The sequence below is a fragment of the Lissotriton helveticus genome, chromosome 7 (genome assembly GCF_964261635.1).
Source record: "Lissotriton helveticus chromosome 7, aLisHel1.1, whole genome shotgun sequence".
NCBI classification, from domain to species: Eukaryota; Metazoa; Chordata; class Amphibia; order Caudata; family Salamandridae; genus Lissotriton; species Lissotriton helveticus.
The window spans coordinates 113,407,523-113,432,902 of record NC_136068.1 but is presented as its reverse complement, the minus strand read 5'-3'; the positions used below and the strand labels follow the sequence as shown (position 1 = coordinate 113,432,902).

At 43.8% G+C, this 25,380-nt stretch overlaps 1 protein-coding gene across 1 annotated transcript; it reads right to left on the bottom strand.

Annotated features, from left to right (window-relative positions):
* Window positions 1-243: 243 nt before the first annotated feature.
* Window positions 244-11,488, bottom strand: PPDPF (pancreatic progenitor cell differentiation and proliferation factor). Its single transcript, XM_078651642.1, has 5 exons — window positions 11,322-11,488; window positions 3,144-3,233; window positions 2,659-2,736; window positions 2,042-2,138; window positions 244-678 (listed from the first exon to the last, which is right to left on the bottom strand). Exons 2-5 carry the CDS (start codon window positions 3,196-3,198, stop codon window positions 567-569), a joined length of 342 nt encoding a protein of 113 aa, XP_078507768.1. The 5' UTR covers window positions 3,199-3,233; window positions 11,322-11,488; the 3' UTR covers window positions 244-566.
* Between the last annotated feature and the right edge of the window lie 13,892 nt (window positions 11,489-25,380).

The following is a 25,380-nucleotide window of genomic DNA, read 5'->3' as shown; positions in this document are numbered from 1 at the left end:
GTGTGTATATTAAAAATAGGATCCACAGTGCTTTTATACACAAGTGTTGCGGGGGGGGGGGGGGCAGGTGAGCTTGACTCACTCAGGAAAAGCTATACACTGATGTCAAACACAACATTGAGTCAGAGCACAGGGTAGTGGTCAGCCAATATGGCCATCTTCGTATAAAATAGACTGTAGACCATCAGATCAGCTCATGCGTACTGGTGTGGGGCACGTGGAAGATCACACACTGCAAACATGTGGCTGCTTACATTTTTATTAGTTTTCAACAAGTATAAAGCACAAGGCCACACAGGCCAGAGTAGAAAAAAAAATATAACATGTTCAAGTTATTTAAAATGGTAAAAAACAAATAACGGTGGGGATTTTCATCATGATAAAAACTACTTCTACATGTCAGCAGCCATGAAAATAAGACAAAAGGGAGGGGTTTGGGGCGGGAGTGGGGTATGGGAGGGGGGGGAAGGGAAGAAGGGGAGGGAATGGACAATGGGCGCTGTCTCCTAGCGTTCTTCTTGGAAGCAGGCAACCAGACACCGGCGGGGACATACGCCGGGGCCCGTTCACACCGGTGGCCCAGATGGTTTACTGGGCTCACTGGCGTGGCGCTTCCTCATCACCTCTTGAGCCAGACCACACGTGATCACGCCATTGGTCACCCGGAATGTTCCTGAACTGAAAGGAAAGAAAGAGAGGTTACTAGACATGAAATTACAAAGAAGCAACACAAAGGATCTTATTGATAAGTGGGCTCCAACACTCCAGACCCAAAATGCATACTGTGCACACTCTCCACCACTCTGGGAACTGCCTGTAAACTGGGACCTCAAAGCAGTGAGCGCAGCTAGAATTAGAGAGCTGGAGATAACATGAGGCTAAAATCTTGATACAAAGAACAGTAAGAAGGGCACTAAAATGGTTAGTTAAATTCACCCCATTTCATTAGCTTCATGTTCTTGAAGAAAATGAATGTGATAAACTTCACCCAAGAACAAACTGAGTACTGCTAACTTACTGACTAACTTTTTCAAAGAAGGAAAGCAACAAGCTGCTTATGTAAGTGGGTCCCATTTCTACACTGCATATGCGCAGCGGTGGCAGAAGCACTTTTCTTAAAAACCAGCTTGTGTTTTAAACATAGGGTGAATCCTAAGACCGGATACATCCCCAGGCAAGTGGTCTTCTATCCAAACTTCTGAGAAAAGTGGCAAAATGCAGACGTCTGGTAATCATCCTTCAAACTAATTAATTTGGGCACCCAGCATAAAGTAGCGTCTGTCTTAAAAGTCTAGGCGAAACCTCAAAGTGCTGTCTTTCCACACTTTACCAGGGAGATGCCTACCGCTTAAGTTGTTTAACATTCTACCCAAGAACACCTCTCCCTTTTCTTGGGAACAAATAGAACTACAACAGGTCAGTGATATGTGCATTTACATAATCGGTTAAATTAGGTCAGCATATTATGGTAATCATTATCCACTTAAATAGAGGCTGACTACATAAAAGATCTATCTCCTTCACACCCAGCAGACATACCACTCCCAATACTCGAGTGGAGGGAAAAGGAAAGCAGAATGCCCATCACCCCTTCTGGTCATATGCTAATGCCATCATAGTGGGCAACTTAACTTATTTTCTATGCATGGGGTGAACTTGCCTAGAACCCTAGCGAATGGCAAATTATGGCAACAGCAACATAGTGCTGTTGCTTTACAGCTAGGTTTGTACTAGGCTATATTAACAAGTCTTTATATATAGCATACTTGCCATTCCGCCCCCCGAATCTGTGAATATGAATACAAACCATGAACCAAGGTGAATGATAATGTTATTTGAACTAATTGCCTTCACTTTACATCTTTACCATGTCCTCGGATTTTAAAGAGGTCTTGAAGATGAAACTTCACATTAGTGGGTCCTAGAACTACTGGTAAGTTATTACCACTCCACTAGGAAGGTGGAAGTCACAGCCCTTCTTTATGGGGCACCCTCTGATCCTCTCCGAAAGTAAAACAAATCATGATCCAGTCCAACTTACTTCTCTGGGGTCTCCGACACAGTTGTCATGGCCGGATGGGTTGGTTTTCCGAAGAAGAAGCTAGCCCACCAGTGACCAGGATCCGCTTTGGGGAGACCTGCAATACAGAACACAATAGAAATAAGTGGAACTCAGCTCAGCAGGAGGCCGAAAAAAAATATATGTACTAGATCAGACTATTATAGGTAGAATTATGTACAATAGCCCCTTTTTAATATTTTAGGAATCGGGATACATTCCATATGCATTAGAAAAGCAAACATCATCTTTATATTCCCGCACCCCGGACATGGAGCCCATCTGCACTCTTACCAAACGAAACCTTTTGCAATTTGTACTTCCTGTCTTTCAGTTTTTCGCACCACTAAACCCTCTAGCGGTTTCAGTTTGGCAAGAGCAATAGAGTTTTGTTAATTTGGCACTGAACTCCTCGGTTAAAAATAAAATACATACACTATAAAATGTAACTATGATGGACTCCAAATCGCCTGGCAAAGTCAGTTGAGGTTTGGTTTGCAATGGATTGAAAGATACCTCATGTCCAACACCCCTCCCCACCTGAAATTAAAAACATCTCGATTAAGTAGGGTTAGATGCTAACATGAAGCAGTGCTTACCTGGGTGGTGAGGGATAACTTCCCCAGAGTACTCAACACTACCACAGGAGCTGTTACTGGAAGTAGAGCCCAGACGTCCTATAGACAAAGAAAGTTAAAAAAAAACCACACAATAAAGCAAAAAGATGTACATAAGTGATGAGTCAGCCAACAAAAAGTCGCAGAGTGAGGTTATGAAAGCAATGGGTGGAGGAGAGGAGGGAATTTACAGACATCTGTGGCTTGGATAGTGCAGTAGTGCTGCAGAATAGAATGCATGGCAGGCAGGGCATATACCCAACATGAAGGACCAGGCATGACCTACTCCATCCACCACCCACTTTCCGAGCAGTCCTACCCAAGTGCATTTGAAACAACTATGAGTTTATGGAACAGGTCACCCTTAAGTAAATCCATATTAATGTCTGAATGCACCAAGGACTGTTATGTGCTTCTGACACCCCCGCCCCACCAAACACCCACCATGGAGCATGCAGAGGACTCACTTCTGTAGTAGTCGTGGGTTGCAACGAGCGAGCCGCTGGATGGGATAGATGCCATTTTGCTTGCTGTTCTTAAAAGTTACTAAGATGTTTCTGAAAAATAAAAATAAATGCCATGTTAAGACTTAAGTTTAATAATTACTTCTTTCCTGAATAATACTGTGCCCAAAGGGATTTCAGCTTACACACTCAGATCAGCATTTCTTACTGCCAACGGGGTGGGGGCCCTGCTCGGGAGAGCAAATCGTGGTGAGAAACTATGCTAAGTGCTTCTGAGGGGGGTCTGGTTTCTTTAAACCTGACATTAGAAAGTTAGTACATGGGCTGAAAAGGGGGTATGGGAGTTAAAAAGTCAGAAATAGAATTTCTCACGCCTTATGTAACAAGCATGGTCGTGGGCAGTCCTGTTCTATTTTGGCAGAGGATACTGGAGGTCAGCAAGGGTCCGAGCTGGAGGCATTCTTTCCATTTATTTTGGGCTATGTGTGCAGCTGCTGGGAAAATGCACTCTGGTACAGAAGGGTGCCAAGTCATGGCTTAGTGAACCGACACCTGGACTTTGCATTCAGATAAACACCTGGCGTGGGTCTTAAAATACTCCTTCACACAATATCTTCCATCCTCAGTCAAGGACCGCTCATGCGGCTGCCTCAAGCCTTAATATAGGACCTGCAAGAGAGCTGTGGGCCCCATTCAGGACCGCACTTTTCTGCCTACCTAGTTTTTCCCAATAGCTCACTTAATCGGTTACTCACTGTACTTGAAAATGTGTCTAACGCACGGCAAAAGATGCCTACTTGTCACAAGCGAACCAACCCTACAGGTGACCAACGAATGTGGTTACAAGTCAACCACGAAAACCAAAATTGGTCTGCTCACGTGAAACAGATTGCACTTTATAATTTCCAGAATACTTGGTAAAAAGTTACATTGTGGTGCAAAAGATTGGTTATTCTCTTTGGAAGAGTATAAGAGAACCCCCTTCTCTTTTGAGAGGATGGAGTGTTAATGGATTTTGCCACTAAACCCATCCAGTTTTGATTCAGTGGGTAGTCAGATGTCATCATCCGATACAGCCCAAGACATCGAGTGGGACCACAAATGTAGATATACCAGCCCCCTATGTGGCCTCAAGAAGTGGCATATAAAGGACTCCAAATCTAGGAGACCACATGGCAAGCAGAGTACCTACTACACAGACAACGAGGTCAGCCCTCAAGGAACCTTCAAGCTTTCAGTCTTTCTAAGGACGCAATAAGTATCACTTCTTAAAATGGCAGAATTTAATTTAGCACACTAGTAAGTGCACGGAAAAGCTTGTACAAAAATGCAAGTGTTTTTATGAACTCTATAAATGCACTAACCAGTTGGGATAGGCCATCATTTCCCTAGCAACAGCAAAGAGACATTGGCATGGAATAACCAGTTGCAATAGTATTCGTTCAGGTTCGCAGAAGAAATAAAAAGGTACTTTCAGGCATAGTCCTTTAACTACATGTTTCCTACAACATGTTTACATTTTGTGAAAAGTTTGAAAGCGTCTGAAGAAAGCCTCCAAGCGAACGGCACTATCTCGCTCCAGTACCCGGATCAGGCTCTAGTAAAACCACTCTTCACCACATAACCAATATAGACAGGCAGTGTCGAGCTCCTCTATAACAACCTGTCGCCAATATGTTAAGTATTACCAGGAAACCAAGATTAATCATAATCTAATACATTGTGTATAGACACATGACAAATCTGTAACAGCCCTCGTGGACCAACGTTATGCTCACAGACTGACAGCTGTGATAACCAGAACTATAGAGCGGCCATTTAGGGTCAGGTAACATAGGGGTTTACCATTTCATAGTTGACTCAGCAGTTGGAGTTGAGCTGACCGCATAAGTGACACTCGACCCGCCTCATCCTCTGGAGATGATGTAGTGTGTATTTTAGTGTGTGCTCGCGGCTGAACAGCAGCTGTTTGCATCCTAGCACCGTTGATCGGCTGCACAGCTGCTGGATGCTCCAGGTCGTGGGTGCATCTACTATTGAAGTACACCCACCCAAGCTACGAGACTCCGCCTCTTCACTTAAGGTGAAAGTTGGCAAAGGCCCACTCCGACCTGTGTGTAGGTAAACCCGCCGTGATGGGACATACGGCTCCCCATAACCGAAATGCCAACTAATTGGAGCAACTAATGCGAGCTGCGAACGACTAAAAAAAAAAAAAAGAAAAAAAAAGGAAAAACAAACACCCACCCACACCGGAGCTCAGCTCACTAGGGTGAAATCCGGATGTTCTAATATAGAGTGGCATTGGTCTAATATGTGGAGAACACTGGGTGTGGCATCTGACCCAGTAACACAAATTATTCAAGCGTATCTGCGCAATAGGCGGTTACAGGAAGTGACTCGACTTTAAGAGTTGATCGTGTGGAAAGTTTCATTAACTCTAGGGATTAGCAATGAGCGTGGGTGGTAAGAAATACTGCCCACAGCTCGACTGCATGGCGGGCGAATGGTGACGTGGAGCCGCCGAGCGTGGGGCGGAATGAGGTCACCACGCTGGGTGCTGAACGTGGCGCATGGCACGCTGCCAGCTCACGCTTAGGCAGACCAGCAGTCAGACAGGTTCAAACGTGCAGCCATCCCAGGTGGGGTGAACTCCGGAGAGGCTGCATTACGTATTGCTGTGAGGATGGTGAGAGACAACCAGGCGTCGGTGCATTACCTGGTAGCCGCATCCGAGTGTATTATACTGACCCTTTCAAGCCATAGCGTGACAAATCCTCGACACTCATCTTGAATTATGTCTCTCTCGTCCCATTTCCAACTAGTCTTTTAGATCCGGTTAATTTCCCAGCTTCATCAGCTCTGCAAAATTCGACCTCGCCCTCTCGTTTCCCATAACCCATTTGCCCAACAATCGAGCTTCGAAGCACTGTATAACTGTCAAGAATACAACTTTAGGTAGCCCTACTAATGTAGTCTACCCTCTTCCTCCCATTAGCTCTTTAGAATGCCATTCTCACACTTCGTGTCACCTGCAATGCATCACCTTGGTTCTACCTTTCATATGAATATTTATTTGCTTCGAAATCTTCTCTCATCACTAACTTCCTAGCTGGACGGTGTCTCACTAGTTTCAGTCAAGCCTTCTGTCTATCACTAGGCTGCATCTCTTATAGCATTTATATGATGCCCAAAATCCTTTCCAGCTTTTACCCAGTCCATCAACATTACCCCAGAAGCATAACAGCCACTGCTCCCACGTACCGGATACTAGATGGCTAGCATAATTCCCCCTCCCACCCCATTAAGTACTGTTAAAACACTACCACCTGCACAAGCACATAGCAAGTTAGGCTACTGCAACAGTTTAAGCCAGTCTCACTCACCACCGGAAAAGGTATTTAACTTCCCTAGAGCAAACTAGGTCACAACACCATCATGAGGTTGGATGGAATCAGGCAAAAACGACCATGTATTTACCTGTAAAGCTATAAAAGGACCAACCCAACTGTCTTAGTCCTTTCTTAGTGTTCTCTCATTCCCTGTCTACCACAATGCCTTTGTATGTTCTGACTTCCACCTGGAGAATTCCATGGGTGTCAGTTGGTGGTCTGGTCAGCTGGCGAGGTCTTGTACTCAGCTGTGTCCTACATTAAATCTATATGTAATCAACCTGAAGTATCCTGTCATCTGTCTGCATCAACGTACAACACTTTACTTACATGAAATCCTTACACACTGCACATGAACCTCTCGGCAGGCTTGGCTCTGAACAATCTAGTAGCTAAACCTAATCCTCCATGAGCAACATTAAACTCCGGGTACTTAATTTCCTTGGAAATTAATGGAAAACACTAGTTTCCCATCCACGCTTGGCAATTACTCTACAAACATACCCTCTGGCCATAAGGAGGTTGGCTAATCCTTCACATCCATCTTCTTTATTACACCCCATACCAAATTAAAAATAGCTTCAAATATTAATGTATGAAGTGTCTTCCATCCCCACTCACAAACAGCAAACATTGGCTTGTTTATGCTACACTTTGAGCCACTGTAGATATTTTAATGTGGATACGTACAGCATTTCTAGCCGAAATGCCTTTATTAGTTTTAAACTAAAAACGGATTCAATCCAGTTCCAACTACCAGTTGCAAACACAAAACTACTCTTGGTGGCTGATGACCGATGCCATCTGTGTCTTTAGCATTAAATAGGGCAAAATCAATGCAAAGAATTTGACTGAGCACGGTGTGTGGTTTGCAAAGAGGCTTTAGGGCAATTTAATTGGGCTTTTCCACTAATCTGAGACAATAGGTTTAGTTTGGCCAGACCACAATCTGCAATTAGCCCCCCTCAAGTTCAGTTAGTGTCTGAATAGTTATTTTCTCTTGAGTTCTCAGAATAACAGATTGGAGTTCAAAGGTCCACACTGAACAACCACATTCCTTTTAGTTTGGGATCCCAGGGGATTTGACAGGGATACAACAGACATATGTATGCAGGTGTTTAAGCCCATGTAGAAGACGTGCACTTGTAATTAAGCTTCAAGTTTTAGCATCCAACTACAGATAAAAGCCTGTTCAGATCCATACTACCACCCACAGCATACCATGGATGCATTAATTGTTTAATTACCCCCCCCCCCCCATGGTGTTGTAGAGACAGAGGCTAAGCATTCTGGTTGCTCGCAATTGGGGATACACGGAATAACCACACAACTATGTGGCAGCAGTATTATAGGCAAGCCAGGGGCATTGGTATTGCCAGTGCTTGATTTGGGCGTTTGCATTTAGTGTCTATTTTAGGTACCATTTAAGATAACTCTGCCATTTGACAGGCAAAGAGAATAATTGATGGCTACAAGGTTACAAGTAGCTTGGCTTTTGATAAGTGCACTGCAAATATTACCCATCCTTGGTGTCTCCCTGCTTTGTTGTTTACCCCCCCCCTCACCACAAAAGAATTGTGCGTTTCAAGATATGGACACAAAACAGACCTGGGGAATAAAGGACACAAGGTCTTGGAGTCTGTAGCACCACATTGTTGTTATGAGCTTCAGTATTAGCTCTTACATTAGAAGTGCATTGATCGTAATTATTAGAATTACAAAAAGGTCTCTAGTCACATAAAGGATGTCACTCTAGGAGTTTTTTTTTTGCATTTTTAATCAACTTGCCTGTCAGCAGTGTAATTTGTTCCAGTGTGTGAATAATTGCCCCGTAGTTTAATGCACCATTTTAACTGGTATTGCCTAAAAGAAGAAAACCACGAATGCATCCCGACAACTAGATTTGTGAGCTCTCTAATTTGAAACTATTGGTTCTACAAACATGGATCAGACTGCCTTAAACCAGACTCTACTCAATCTCTCGTGGTGTTATCAAATCCGATTCCACTGAGTCATGCTTCTAGATACTTCTGAACGATTTACTTGTATTTGGCATGACTTGAGATTTGTGTAGTGCAGTGTACTGCACATGCCACTTATTTTTGTCGTTGTGTACTTAACCCTTGGCCACTTAAGTGGTGGAGCTGGTTAAGGAACCCTAGAGTTTCGTCTAATATTTTTGTCTCGGATACATAGAGATCACTCACCCCGAGGCATCTCTTGCGCCATTTCTAACTTCAGACTCTCACCATGGCATGGTGGCTCCAGCGAAATGCTTCAGTGCATATAATGTGCGTACATGGGTAGTTGGTCTCAGTGAGTGTCTGAAACTCCTATATCTGAGATGTCCACTTTGCGTGCACAAGTCATCTTTCATACAAGATTCTGATGACGTGCACTATATATAAGTGGGGATTAATAATCTATGCAGAATATTTGGCCTGCAGGCAGCCCTCAATGATGAACACTGGCCGGTCCCTGCCCGAGGCACTTAATCTTCTTGCTCCTGATTTACAGATTCCACACTCTTGTAAGTGGCCGAAAACACACACCAATGTGGTATAGTCCAACATGCCTTGCCTATTCATAGCAAGTTATGTTGAGCACCCCTGCACCATTAGGTGTTCACAAGGAGCTGTAACAATTCCCACTTGTACACTGAAGGGATGGATTGTCCTCTCCATTGTTGTGAAATAAAAAAACGTAAAAATAAACTTGAACAAAAAAACCCACCACAGAATAGCCTTTTCCGCGGGTGGCTGTTAGAAGCCATGAACATACTAGAAGAGATTGTGTACAACAACGGAGGTGAAGAGAAACTGAAGCAGCGTCTGCACTCAGTTACGTGAGGGTGGGAAAATAAAAAGCACAAAAAAAATCCCACACACGACAGATCAGCTATCAAAATCCATGGCTTTTGTAATGCAGTACGCGCAACACACATTTCCATCTATCATTGAATAGCTGTTTACACCTCAAAGCCCAACTATGTCTGCCGGCAAATATAATCCCGTTAACAAACCAAACGCAGATATTGAAATATGTTCTCAACACTCGTTTTACCCTGCATTTGACAGAGCGCCTCTTAGCAACAGCGGTACCGGTTGCAAACCAGTCCGAACCAGCTCTGGAGGAGGGCGGGGGCACCTCCTCCTTTCTCGAGGGGCTGATAAACCATCTTCACCGCCATCTATATGTTTGCTCATCATCGAAGCAATGAACGGTGCTCTGCCCCCCGATATTATTAAAAGGGGACCACGCAGAGAAATACCTAAATATACTTCTTACAGAAGAAATCAACAAAAAAACAGCATGGCTTCCAGAAGTTTCCTTTGTTTGATGGATCTGCAGGGTTTTCAGATCCATTGACATCACTCTGTACATGGCCCCTTTAACAACTCGTAGAACGCGGGGTTCGACCCCCTTCTGTGCCGACAGCTCAAGTGTTAGATAAACAAGTAAAGAAGATAAGCAATTCATGGCCACGGATGTAGAACCGATGATTATAGGCAAGTTGCACCAAGTACTCCCACCCACCAAAGGAACTCATGCCACTGAATATAATTAAGACTGGTATAACTGTCAATCACCACCAGCACGGTGACTATGAAACCCTTCGACTATAACCAACAGCTAACTACACGAGCATGATAGTGAATCACCACCATGGTACCCACAAGAAGCTTCGAACACATCAATAGCTATCAACTACCTGTGCCTCCACCATCTTGGTGGAGAGTCACTAAAAAGACTCGTACTAACATGAACAGCCATTCCACAAACACATACTGCACCACTTAACAGGGTCATAACGAGCACCCTCTATCACACCAGGCATGGTAACTACATTACGATCAAAGACCACTGCGGCTACAAACACCAACTAAGCCACTCGCTCACTAGCAGAGATTCCAATCCCCAAGAATGCCACCACTTTAAATAGCCTGGTAGTTAGTGAATAACTCAAATTAGTTTTTTCACTACTGCAAGGACAGCTGCTCCCATACCATTGGAGTAACCCTATTCCATTTAATAAACTGTAATTTCTAAATGGGGGTAGATACCAGCTTAGTGGAAGAGGTGTGGCGCCGCGGCCAGGGCGACTGACGCTGGAATCTGGGGACCACGGTTCGATCCCCGGCTCCGGCGGCAGGTCAGCCCAGCACCATGTGACTCTGGGCAATAGCTCGCTTAATCTTCCCGACGGCCCCCTGCGCCTAGAGACCCTTACGGGTGATTGTGCGCTTTACAAATGTGGACTTTACTTTTTAGAAATGTAAAGAAAACTCGTAACTTATGGTTAAATTGGATTTTCGATTACATTTTTAAAATACCACTTTAATACCATTGACAGTTTTCTGCATTCGCCATTTGGTGCTTGCAGCTTGACTTTGGGTCACATGACAAGGTGTTGACAGTTGTTAAAAAAAAAAGCCACGTGCTTGAGTAAGTGGAAGGTCTTTATTTCGGGTCGAGGTCGGTGATATACGACAAGAAGAAGCAACTTTCGCTTTAGAGCAGAAACGCGAAATTCAGAAGGTAAAAAAAAGAAAAGAAAAAAAAGCGAAATACAAGGTATAGACTCATCTACGTGATGGTCAGTGGACTACAGCAGCAACTGCGTGAGATGGATAGATCCCTTCCATGCATGCAATAATCCGGCATGCCAAACAAGGAGGCTTTACACACCTTGTTAAAATGCATGAACACTATGACATGTAATCTACATGCACCCCACTCAACAAGTGCATGAACTGCCGACCGAGCTACCGCGTGACGTCATCCTCACCTTAAGGCCAGATGTTGTAAGTTGTTTCTTCTTGGCACCGTGCAGCAGCGACTTCAGTTGGCACTCGGCTCGGGAGAGCAGACGCTAGGCAACAGGGCCCATTTGTAAAGGAGATGCTGGGAGTATACTCCACTGCCACAAGACTAAGCTCAGCTTGACTGGTTGTGAGGGAGGAGCGGCTGCAGCCGAAATATATAGGGCAGGGGCGTGGGCGGGGCCAGACAGGCCGTACCAAGATGGCACGGGTGAGACACAATGTGCTCTGGCCCGGCCTCGACTCTTCTCTCCCATCTCCATGTGTCTGAGGGAGTTGACCCAAGTTATAAAAATAGAACTGTGCTCCCAGTGCAGTGAGATGGATTTCCGAGGACAGCCAGTTCCCTAAATTCATATTCCTAACCACTCTACGATCCTTCTTGTGCCCAGTAGTCCGGTCGCGTGACATCACCGCGACGGACACCAATCGCAGCGTTCTTCTCTTGTGTTCTCGTCCAATGGCACGTTTAAGACTGCGGGTCCTCGCGCCTTAAAGGCGAAGTGACATTCTTTATGCAACACCATTCAGCAAAAGAAAGATCAGGTTTCCTTTGTGAGCGAGTTGTTTTGTAGAGCGTACACGCTGCCGTTGTACTTGCTTGTTGGTGCCCGGGAACTTGCTGTGTGTTTGTTAAGTAGGGGACAGAAGGAAAAGTAGAACAACTGTGACTTTGCACGTCCTTCCGACAAGATTTAATCTGCCATTACCCAGGCTCTCGAGCCATTTCGTTTACGTATTTCTTTTGTTTGTATTGCACCACATAAATTTCGTTTTCAGCTCGCTTTTATAGAGCATACATGCCAACATTATAGGACAGGGACGTGGGAGATTTACAATAAAAAATCGGGAGAATGAAAATTCCCCTTTGACTTCTATTGTAGAAAATGCAATTTTAGGCGGGAGACAGTTAAAATAAAGCCATTTTTGGTTTGAAAAATCGGTAGTCTCCCGCCTGAATCGGGTATATTGGCATGTATGATAGAGTGCCGGCGCTCATTTAAAAATCTCGGAGCATACAGAATGCATCAGAATGCTGATCACTGTTTTACATTTTTTAAAACTTTTTTTTGGCAATTTTATATAGAACTGACATGGCCCGAAGGCATCAGAACGCCTTACAAAAGTAGTAGGATACAAGGGTACAGCGAGTTACAATGGTTGAATCCAGGCATGTGCGTGTGTAGATGGGACCAATACAATTGCTGCAGTTGTTCAAAGGTTGTCCTACACAGTTCAAGCATGGATTAAGATGGTGGCGTCACATAAATAATGTGTACCGTAACTGGTGCTCATGTAAAGCGCTCTGATACTTGGGGGCAGATTTATGTTAACTGGCGCATCCCCAGGGATGCGCCAGTTAACATGCGCCACGGTGCGCCACTGCTCCGCCACCCATGGTGCGCCGCATTTATGATGCGGCGCACCATGGTGCAAGGCAGTGAGGATGCGTGACGCATCTCTCGGCGTACGGGCGGCGCATTGCAGGAGTCATGTCGCAAGTGCGACATGACTCCTGCAATGCACAGGAGCCACCTATTCTATGCATTGTGCGTCACCCTTACGCCTGCTTCAAGCAGGCGTAAGGAATTGACGTAGAAAGTGACTGAGTGAAATCTCATAGATATCACTCAGCCACTTTTAGGAGGCGTTCCTGCGCAGGAACGCCCCCCCCCCTCCGCAGGAACGCCTCCTTATGGTGCAGGGCTTTCCAACGTGACGCATCTCTTAGATACGTCACATTGTAAATAGGGCGCATTGTTTGCGCCGCCGTTGCGTCACATTTAGTGACGCAATTGCGGCGCAAGGAGGCGCAAGGGCATCATAAATCTGCACCTTGATACCTTTGGGTCGAGTTTGCACTATATAAAAATCCAGAAAAAAAGAAATAATCATTTGTATCCTGGTGGGGAGTACTTCAGTATGGTTGAGGGTTTTTCAGGAGTTTTATGTCCTTTTTGAAAGTGACTAGGCCGGTGGTTAGGCAGAGGGAGAGTTGAGGAGTACCATGCATATGCATTTTTTTGCACAGTGCTATAAATCAGAACACTTATTTTGAGGACCCACAAATTGGGATTAAAGGGCAGTAGTAGAAAGTTGCCGCAGTCATGAAGAGCTGCTTTACACCTGTAACATTATTATATTTATACAAACTTCAACTGAAAAAAAATGTCAAGATGCATTATAACCTACGCAGTAGATCACATACAGCACCAGTTCCAATGCATTCTCCCCACACTACCACCTATGTCGTACACCATCATCCCATTACCCCATTATTGCTGTACTACATGCAGCATGCATATTGTTCTAAGCATGTATCAACTTGCACTGACACTATGAGAGAGAGAGAGAGAGAGAGAGATGCCACAGTCATCATAGAAGCTGTGTCCGATATGCTGGCCGAGGTTGGTGGAAATCTGTCTTTTCTGCATGGCTCTCCAAATTTTTTGTCTTTTGCTGGACCCTAAATTTTTCCTGGTGTTTGAAATCTGTGCAGTTTAACCCTGATAACCGATGATAACGTGTTTGGGCGCCTTAAATATGGTGAATTGGCATATTCCCAATAAGTATATTTAACTTTACCTGCAAGTTCCTAGTATAGCTTGCAAAATGTACTCAGGGCCTGTAAGTCAAATGTCATTAGTGTACTCCAGCATCTTTTGTGCTATCTCTTTCAATGATAGTGTAAAACATGCCTTCAGGCCTACTGTTAGAAACTGGGTTGTTGGTTGATTGGGGTGTGAGCCCTGGTCAAGCAGAAACCATAATTATAGTCAGGGTAAGGCACAAGCGAACCCCAAATTAATCTGTGCTCAATCCTCCGGTAGCTTGGCAAGGAGCAGTCAAGCTTAACTTAAAGGCAATGTGTAAAGTATTTGTGCAACACTTCAAACATTAAAACAGTAAAAACACCACAGAAAACTAAACTATGGGTCTGCTTTAGCCTGGGTTACTTTTAGTCAAAGGTCATGTATCCAATGGCAGCCACAATGGGGCAGGAATTTCGACTTTCCTGTAAATTAGGTATTCTATATAACACTCGTTTCTTACTGACAAAATAACTTTTAGCACCCGAACCCACGCCTGGATGACTATTAAATCATACACAAGGCTCGCTCCAGCAGTTTACCTAGACACCGCATTCTCGCTGACACTTAAATGTAAATTCCTCCATTTACGGATGGGCATCTTGCCCACAAAACTAGATCAACCTAAATGGAGACCGCAAGAAACAACGGAATGCGATCTTTGTGGTGCAGGTAAACAAGACATTATGCACATAGTCTGTATCTGTCCACCCATGTATCAAGGTTGGAGACTCTGGCTGAAAGACAAACTCAACGAGCAAGGAGTCCGCACCTGTCGATCCGCGATAGTCCAGATTCTATGTTCAGTGGACCCACGACTGATCTGCCGATCAGTAAAATTTCTGGACAGCTTTGTGAAAAAAACGAGGCCTACAGCCATCGAATCGACCCTCGTCGAGACCTAAGAACACTGTTTGAATGACAATTTTGTGCTCCAGCAAAGCTCACTGGAACCAGTGGCAGCCTTTTTGTAACATAGTTTTTATCCTCGTTTTTTAAATTCTCTTCCCCTTCCCTTTTGCTACTTATTATCCCTTCCCCATTCCTTAAAAGTTGTTTTAAATGTCACAGAATGTTATACATTGTAATGGTTTTAATTAACCGAGCAATAAAGAATTTACTCACATATGTTATCAGTGAGGTAAGCAGAGTACCAGCATTAATGCATAGTCACCTTCTGTAGGCTTCGCTTCATGTCATCACAGACACTTTTTGCAGTCCGGTGCTGATGTTCCCATCTAGTGGGCTGGCCTTAAGTATGTCAAAGGAAGCAATGACGAGAAATTCCAGAACACATTAGAGTGTCAGCGCAATGCTCAGTTTAGGAAATAGTGTTGTGGTGACATGAAGTGAGGTGGTTATCCTACCTCGCCTGCAGGTGCCAAAGTCTGCATTTTGCGTCACTGGATAACTGGTACAGTACTTAAGTAGAGTGAATAGATAACTGAGTTGTACTGCATGACCTCCTTTTAACATATTGTATACAAAATGCAAGACTGCCTTCTGATAGGTGGTAACAGTTTGGGATGATATCTAGACCCAGCCATTCTGATGTAATAGGAAATGGCTCTTACATTTGAAATTGCCATAAACTACTTCCACATCCATTCCACCCTTACTTCCCACCTCCTCTCCTTCATTGCCTGACCTCATTTTGAATTTTTTAAAGAAAACCTGCACACACGGTATACGAAGTCTGAAAGTGTTTAGTAACAACATAGATATTATTTATGTATTAATCACAGATTTTTCAACTAGGGTGTCCCCCAGCTAACCATACTGTAGCAACCTCAATATATATTTATTTATTTAATTATTATTTATTTAACAAACTTATAAAGCGCAGCTGTCACCATTGCAGGCATCCTGGCGCTGATAAGATCTGATGAGGCGGAAAGAGGACCACAAGGAGTGCGAGCTTCAAGCAGTTACCCTGGGGAATAGCCAGGTTTTAATCATTTTTCTAAAAGGCAGGAGTTCAGTGATGTGTCTAATCTCAACCGGGAGAGTATCCCAAAGTATGGCGTCTGCCACTTCAAAGGATCTCCCTCCAGCTCGGACCTTCCTGAATCTGGGGACCACTACCAGCCCAGCGTCTGAGGATCGAAGTCGGGCTGGAGAATACCAGGCAAACTTTGATTGCAAAGGGGCAGGGCCAGATCCACGAAGAGCCCTGAAGACTATGCAGAGGGCCTTGAATTGTATCCTCTGTCTGATCGGCAGCCAGTGAAGTTTGCTCAGGGCAGACGGTCCATGAGATCTTCTCGGAAGCCCTAAGGCCAACTTGGCCGCCGCAGATTGGACCCTCTGGAGCCTGTCCAGCAAAAAACCAGGAGAGCTAAGCAGGAGGGCATTACAATAGTCCAACCTGCTGAGGATGGTACACCTAACCACTTGGGCACGAGTATGGATAGGTAGGAGAGGCAAAACTTTGTCCAAGGATCGAAGAATGGCAAAGGAGCAGGCGGACGTCTTTTGCACGTGCGTCTCCATACTAAGCCTTTGGTCCATCATGACCCCAAGATTGCGGACTGATTTCACAGGTCTTACTTTGGACCCACTTACCGGGGGCCAAAAGTTGTCTGGGAATGGCCGGGAGATCTTAGTTCCGGCGCTAAAGAGCACCTCCGTCTTCCCATCATTAAATTGGAGGGAGTTGTCCTTTAGCCACTGAGACGTGACACGCAGGCAGTTGTGGAACATCTCCACAGATGTAGAATCCTCCCCTTCTAAGGAGAGGATCAACTGCGTGTCATCAGCATAGTTGGCAATCCTGATATTAAAGCTTTTAATCAGAGAGATCAACGGTCTAAGATACAGATTAAAAAGAATCGGGCTAATTGCCGAGCCCTGGGGTACCCCATGTGATATTAATGAAAAGGCTGACTGAAAAGGGGCATGGATACTGCCTGCTGCCTATCCTGCAGGAATGATTGGAACCATTGCAGCGCTGTTCCTCTCACTCCTGCCTCGGACAGCCGACAAAGCAGAATCTTATGATTCACCGTATCAAAGGCGACAGACATATCAAGCAGGATCAAAAACGCTGCCTGACTTCTGTCTGCCCGCCTTTGAAGCTCGTCCATAGCGGTGATTAAAGCTGTTTCGGTGCTGTGAGCAGGCCGGAAGCCGAATTGATCCCTATCCAGTAGTTGTTGACATTCCAGGTGTTTAGACAGAGTGTTACTGACCAAACGCTCGACGATCTTAGCTGGGAAGGGTAACAGGGAAATGGGCCTCAAATTTTTCGAGCAGTCTGGGTCCAAGGAGGGCTTTTTTAGCAAGGGAGAGACTAATGCCCGCTTCCATTGAGCTGGGACACTACCAGTCACCAGAGACTGGTTACATATACGATGGAGTGCAGGGAATAATTCTCCCTCGAATTCCTTCCAAATTTTAGGAGGAACAGGATCCAGAGGAGACCCAGAGGAAATCCCTCTGGCTAGCTTTGAAAAGGCCTCATATGTCAGGGGCGGGAACTCACATAAGAAATCTATTGTGGTCATGGCCGGGCCAGACGCCCATGCCGTGAGAGGCCCTGATCCTGTGTCTAAGGACGGAGTACGATCTGGAGTGTTCAAGTCCTTAAGGATACGGTCAATTTTATCCTTAAAGAATACAGCAAGATTGTCGCAAAGATCTTGGGAGGGGACAATAGCGTTTCTGGAGCACTCAGGATTAGTAACACTGTTAAGTATATTAAAAATGCTCCTAGAATTGTTGGTGGAATTGCAAATCACAGAAGCGTAGTGCTCTGCCTTAGATTTATTAATCTGACTCTTATACATCATGACCTTATTTTTCCACATCTCTTTAGAAGTTTCATTGTAGTCCCGTCTCCATCTTCTTTCTGCTTGTTTACAACCCAGTTTATAAAATATAAATGCAAGGCACACTTTTACAGTATTTTCTAAACAGCTCTGCAGACTGGGTGTGACACGGTAGAACAAAGAGAGCATATTATTCATGCTTCTCCAAGGAGTAGCTCATGAGTTACTGGTAGCTCTACAGCTACCTGTAAGTATCTCATCTGTGTGTAGCCCAGTGAACTACATTAGATGCTTTTGCGAATTTGAATTATATGAATACCAAATTTGAAGACTGTCAGAATTCATAATTTGATGTTTGGCGAAAAACTATTGAATTCTCAAAATATATTTTAAGCAGATATTTTAGTGATAAAAAGCCAACACTTAGGGGAGACTCTTACTAATGTTATTCTATTGGTGCCAGGGCATTGCAGCAATGGATTTTAGGTATTACCCATGTAGTGATATTCCACATTGACAAATTTTTTTTTCAAAACTGCAGGCAGCCATGCCTGAATCATGGAGGTGATCACTTCTAGTAAGCACACATATGGTTGCCACTAATGCAACCTTGTACGATGTGGTTACTACTACATTTCTAATATTGTTAGTAGCTTGGGAGGAGTTTCATTGAACACAAGTAGCTCTTATTACAGAAGAGGTTAGAGACCTCTGATATAGGTACTCGAAGACTGAGAACGGAAGAATACAACCTTTGCTTGTAACACAAATGTAAACATTTCAGCCGAGCAAGTTAATCAACAATTTCTCATCTCCGGAGCAAAGATGTGGAAAAGAGACTCAAAAACATCACAGACTTCCTTTAGGAATTTATTAACATTGACAGAAAAACATGACTGCACAGTTACAGTTGTGCTAAGGCAATAGCTCGAATTTTACAAAACCTTCCTCTTCTGCTGCTTAGTAGCACAAACGAAGACACATCAGTGATCGTTAAAATATTTACCTCCAGTTCTATATCAGAATCAGAACATTCTAAAGAACCATAATCAGAATTAGAACATTGGAACGTTGGAAGCTCCATTGAAAACATTGGAGTGCTCTGGGCTTATAATGGCTGTTATAAGCCCGGAGCTCCAACATTCCAATGTTCCTTTGTTCACAGCTCTGGCTGTGAACAAAGGCTTCAGGGAGCTTGAGGGGATTTCAATCCAGTTCACCCTCATCATCAACGCATTCAGTTGGTAACATAGTGTCGGGTATTAGGTAAGCAGTGAGTTTGATGACACTCCATGCCGCCGCTTGGTAAGCACCTCAGTGCCTACCACAGGTGTAAGAGAGCATACAATGAAGTACCCGGTGGAAGAGGGAATGGAGTCCAGAGTAACAGGATACCATCAGGTACTTGTTTCTTACTGTTAATAAATGTGGTTATCACAAGTAAATACAAGCAGTTCTAAGAAAACGCAGTCAGTGAAATATGTTTCCTCTTTTATTTTCAGACTTACTAGCTTTTGTTCGGCAGGACACAGTGATCTCAGAGGCGTCAGGAGAAAGGAAAATAGGAAATTGGAAAAAAGCCACTTCAAGGCAGTTGAGAGACTTGTAGGAGAACAGGGTGGGGGATAGGCATTTAAGTCAGGAGGAAACACCCAGAACAATATGTAGTAAAATACTGAGGGAACCAATAGGAAAGAAAACAAAAAGGATGTGGTAAGAAGGTCTTTGAACAAACTAGCACAAAGTGTTTCCAGGTGCTGGTACACGCCATTACTGGTCCCAATTGCTTCTCAATCATTAAAATATTCCATTTATCACCTTGTTTTTTTGTTGCAGTTGATGCTGTAAGTTTGACAGGTATGCCCAGATGTGGGTCCTCTGCTTAGTGTGCCGTAGTTCTAAATCGACACCCTACTGACGAGACCCAAATAGACTGAAACTGATCTAGAGTTGTTGTTCCCTTCTGGAGCGGGCATCATCTGGCAGTTCGAGATGAGTGGGTCCCAGGAGGAACAGGGTCAGTGCTGATTTGCATATGACAGACCTCTGTCTAGAGTGGTATTGTGAGGGAAAAACAGACTGAAATACAGCCCAGAGCGATTGCCACTGACTGCGATTATTTCAAACATTCTATCCATCACATTGTTTGTTGTTGCAGTTGATGCATTTAGTGCGGTGAGTACGCACAGACATGAGTCTTGTACTCCCAAAGTGGCACCCTACTGAATACAACCATATAGGCCAAAACCCGTCTGGGGTTGCTTGTGTTCCGTTTTGGAGAGGGTATCGCCTGGCCGTTCAGGATGGGGGGGTCCTATAAGAGGAAGGGTCAGTACTGATGTGCTTAAGGTGGCACCTGCCTACAGTGGCATGGTGAGTGAAAAACAATGGTCTGAAATGCAACATTCAGCACTTTCTAATGGCTGAGATTACCCCAAACATTTCATTCATCACCTTGTTTTTTTTGCCCATAAATACTTCTCTGACTACGTTGACCCAAATGGTCCAACCCTTGACCTAAAATCCAAATCACACACCATCTTCAGCTCTAATGCCCTAGCTGCTGGGGGCCCTCTGCTGATCTTCCACAGATGCTGCTCCGCATAACCATAACTTAGATGGCAGGTTATGCTAGTTACTACATGCCACATCCTTATTGAATTCCTAATAGTACCCCCCTCTAGCCCCAAAGGAAGCTCTTTCCCAGATTTCAGTGGGAAACTGTTGTTGAAAATATACCATCAACCGGGGTGGATGGACGTAGTCCGCACGTTTACAAGACCTTCCAATTCACCAAATACTATGATCGAACCCTGAGTTTTCAGAAATCAATAATAGCCTCAGCCCCAAATGCCGGGGTTCTGTTAACCATGATTAGTAGAGGTGTAGGTGTGGGAGATAAGCCAGGAGGGAGATATGACAGTAGGGAATGTGTGGGATACGTGAAATACCAGATGGAGTTATAGTGATGGGGAAGCGCCAAACAAATTCCTCAACTTTTCAGCAAATAAATAATAGGATATAGTCCTCCAAATTTTGAATTTGTTTTTGTGAAACCCAGGGATGTGCAAAAAAACAGGTGGGAGGCCAAACCATATCACCATTACCATACAATGGGGAAGACTGACAATGGCGCTCTATTAAATCTCTTGAAGTCAGGTTTTGCTTGACATAAATGAAGCAGTTTAGCTGCCCTCTATGTTTGCTATCAATGCCAGTAGTGCAGGGAACAGAAATGTGTGGAACTGAGTTAGATAGTACCTATGGATGGAAACCATCTGAACAGAACACAATGGAAAGTGAGCCAAAGAAGCCAGGAGTGAATTGTATGCATTGCAGATGCTGCAGTTATTAGTCATGTGAACCACAGTTCTTGTTGATTCATGTTACAGCATTTGAGGTACTGTTCTATATTCCGGTTCAGATTCTGTGTGATTTTGATCATCCAACAGGGGATGATACCTGGTGGATTTATGATTTGTTATTCCTATTTTTTTCAGGAGTACTGTGCAGAATTTGGACACAAATTGAGAACTGCTTTTGGTGAAAGTGATCGAGGACGAGCGAAGTGGACGAAAAACTTCTTGCAAGAAAATCATAGCAAGTTCTGTAGTAAGAATGCAGGAATGACAAGATCCAGATCGTTGACGTCCAAATATTCTTTATTGCTTCGATCCCCGCTGGCCACTGCACTGAGCTTCCAAACTCTGCCTCATCCTGTCCACTCCCACTCCTCCTAGTGCCATGGAACCCCAATACATCATCCGATTACCATAGCACTCATATCGTGCAAATTCCAATATTACAAAAAAGTCCATAATAAACAATATAGGGTTTATTTCTTAAAAAAAATGGGGAAGGTCTATCTTGAAATCCATTGAAATTGTGCTCCAGGTTCTATCAGGAGTATGAGGTGGGATTTTGACGAGAGGCTTTTATTTGAGCTCATATTTCACACTTGCTCACACAATTATAAACATCCACACGAAAAGCTGGCCATCAAAAATGTCTGTAGCAGATCAAATGTCTTTCTTTCTCCAAAATGTCCTCCAATACAGCCAATGAAAGATGTTTTTCCTATTATTTTCTTCAGGAATATATATATTTTTTGTGATACAGCAATACACCCAGTTAGGTCCATATTTGCAAATTTCCCTGAAACCTTGGTTGTGGAGTTACAGAATGTAATGCTACTTTATTTCTGCTAAAGAAAAGGTATCAATATCTTTTACTGCGATCTTGTTAAGTACAAGAATACTCAGTGCTCTCGGAAGTCAAAATACCCGGGTCATCTCTTGTTGAGAGAGCATCCGCCTAACCATGTCTTTACCCTGGTCTATAGGTAATGACTTATTGGAACCTGGGGAAGAAAGGGGCCTCGAGAGAGCCAAGTGTAGGTTTAAGCAAGCATCCTGGCTATACAATCTGTATAGTACACAGAGAGCTTTAAATAATATGCCAAGGCATGTTTTATTGATCCAAACGTCTTATGAGATGCAGCATGGCCGGGAAAGCCCCAAAGAGCCTAACACAGCCCTATTACTATCTGCTTTGATTGGCTGGTTATTAAAGCTTGGAGAGGAACTGGGAAAGCAAGAAGAGTTTTTCTCTCCTATCCGGAGCCTGTGCTACTGCTAACAATGAAGGGGACATAGAGAGTGATGTTATCCTTGTTACCCAGGAAATGAAAGAAGTAACGCTTTTTCATTGAGTCGGCGAAACAGTGTGATATGTCTCTATCTTATTTAGCTGATCATTCTGAAAGGGCATCTAGTGGCAGGATTTAGAACTTTTGTGGAAGCACCACACAAGTTTAAATTGAATGGAGATGAAATCTTATCTCTGGAGCGTTTATGAGTGACTGGGATAGAGATGTTATGAAGAACTTGCAGGTTTTCAGGCTCCCTCTTCCATGCATGTTGCAGATACGCACCCCACAGATGCGCACCCCACAGACAACAACTGGAAACATGTGTACTGCTATAATCGGTAAGTTGGTCCTTACATAGATCTAGTACCACAAGGACAATACTCGTATATTTTCCGTAGGAACAGTTTCTGCCCCATCGAGATGTAGGAGCGTGAACCCAAAGTTTATGACAGTTACCCCTGTAACCATAACTACACTAACCAAACTCTTGTGTGTCTTTCAAAACACAGTATGATTTATTCATGTAACATGTGGGTGATCACACTGAAGAGGGAATTCTGGTTTGATATAAAACAAAGGCTTCACAATCATTATGTGAAATGGGGGTTCAAAAATTCAAGAATTAGACAAATTGTTTCCCACTTGTGAATTTCCTAGAGACGTCATAATCTTCAGCAATACTATTCATAAACTACTGTTTATTTGTGTAGGTGTCAGAGATGTATTTATTCCATAGCTGTCTGGATATAATTAATCACACATTCAGAATTGAGGATGAAAAGGTATCCAGATGTGATGAAATGCATGTATTACTTGCTAATGTCAGTGTTAGAAAAGGATCTACTGAATCTGTAAGTAAATGGCATAGACATTAATAACATAAGAATTTACCAAAGGAGATGCAGGACCAGTTGCAGATAGGATGGATCATTGATATAGTAAGATTTATAATAATACTTATAATGTTGACAGGCTTTGCCAGCATTTGATTAATGGTGGCTCATTAGACACTCTCACACCACAGATAGAAGCATTTCATGAATGAACGAATGAGTGTGAATACCTTTCTTATTAGTAAAAAAAAGAGTAGGTCCAAAATAAATTGAATTTACTTGATTTCTATGGCTCTCTTGAAAAAAAAACTAATTGCATGAGAGGCAGCAAGAAAAAACAAGAGAGTTGGACAATAAAAGTATTTGAGGTGCAGTTAAGGTAAACAATGGTGATCTCAGAATTTTAAAAATATTCAGTGGCAGAATTGGGTTCGGCTGGTTTTAAAATAGTGAGTGATGTTCAAAAATTACAATCATGACAGTACTAATATAAATCAATATTTCTATTGCAATCCACTTTACAAGTGTTAAAGTCTCAATGAAGCCATATCAATGTTTCTACAATGTTAATTTTAAAGTTTATTGATGTTATTGTTAGTCAACAAGCCTCTGGATCAGCCACACAATACATATAATTTGTATTTATCATTATGACTGCATATCAAAGACCTTATATACTTTCCCTCCTCGTCTGAGCATCTGAGTACAACTCGCAGCCATGTTACATCGCAAGTCCAAAATGAGGGATCCAGGAACAGCATCTTTTATCATGCTCGAGGGGAAAGCCACGTTCCTGGTATACTACTCTCTCCATCAGTGTGCCTCTATCCATTTCACCCAGCCATTCACATTGGTGGGGCCCGAGACAGCAGCCAATACTTAGCTATGTTCTGTTACCCATCAAACAACCCAACACGGTTAATGTACCTGCCCCACATTGGATCCTTCCTCTTCCATTATCCCCAAAAGGGGGAGTTTCTGTGACATATTATTTGGGATGTATAGGATCTTTAATAGCATGCGTATGATTCTCTATCAGTATTTTTGCATCATTTGGCATATGTAGGTAAGCTGAATGAAAGTGACTATAATTTTTTACGTTATACGTTAAATGAACATCGAAGGCTGTTAAGTATACGAGATGTTGCATATAGTTTTGTCTGGAGTTCCAGCAGACTGAAATGTCTTCATTAACTCCTTATGAAAAAAACAAAAATTGCTTCTCTAATACATGCTTTATTAAATACTGATTCAGGTCTTACACTTGAAAAAAAGAAATTGGATGATACATACCGTTGGGAAATTCAAATTTTCAATATTTATGGAAGATGTCATATGAGTTATACATTGCTTACTGAAAGAAGAACCAGTATATCTGATAATTGAACAGTGTTCTAGGCCTTGAGGAACATCACTTATATGTAAACAATTTGTTTTATGTATTGCATGTATCTCAGACAGCTCAAATTACATTTATAAATGGGCCTCCAGAACAACAAATAGTCAAAATATTTGAAACTATGATAAACAATACATACCTAGAAAGATTCACAAGTATGCTGTTCTGTTGGACCCGGCCTCGTGGCGTGGTCCTACCTCTCCAGCGCGGCGGGCCCCAGACGACATCAGCCCTCCACTCCGCCTCGGGCAGCCCCTCCAGCCCGACCATGCACGACCACCATTGCCGGTCCGGTTACCATCCCAGATCAACACTACCGGCCTAGCTCCATCCCAGGCCCATCACGCCCGAACACGAGGCCTTCCCCGATGCCATCTTGGAACCTCCACGTCCGGGGTACGTGGCCTCTGCCCTAGCCCCGGCTCCAGCGAAGCCCCGACATCGAGGCGCCAGAATCCAACCAGGCGGTCGAGTGGCCACTCGACGGATCCCGGAGGAAAGGGGAGTTTCGATGGTCCCCAGCCGTCCCCGGACGCCTGGTATCGATCGCCTCCGGCCTCCCTGGGCGCTGGCTCCACCCCCCTGCTGGGTGTCTGGACACCATCATCCCGGCCCCTCCGGCCCCCAGGCGCGAGGGTCCGGACATCAAAGGACTCTAGCCCTATATCTGGGCCAGCCCCGGAGCAGGACCCCGAGTTGTATCCTGGACTGGAAGCCCTGCTGACGCTGTCACGGCCGACACCAGACAAACTCATCCTTCCTGTAACCCGAAGCCATCTTG

Bases quoted from the DNA above. Each gene is read 5' to 3' on its own strand.
- PPDPF (XM_078651642.1), bottom strand. From the start codon at position 3,198: ATGGCATCTATCCCATCCAGCGGCTCGCTCGTTGCAACCCACGACTAC. The intron at 2,139-2,658 runs GTAAGCACTGCT...TCTGTATTGCAG, and splicing joins AGTTATCCCTCACCACCCAG to GTCTCCCCAAAGCGGATCCT. The intron at 679-2,041 runs GTAAGTTGGACT...CTTTCCTTTCAG, and splicing joins GTGTCGGAGACCCCAGAGAA to TTCAGGAACATTCCGGGTGA.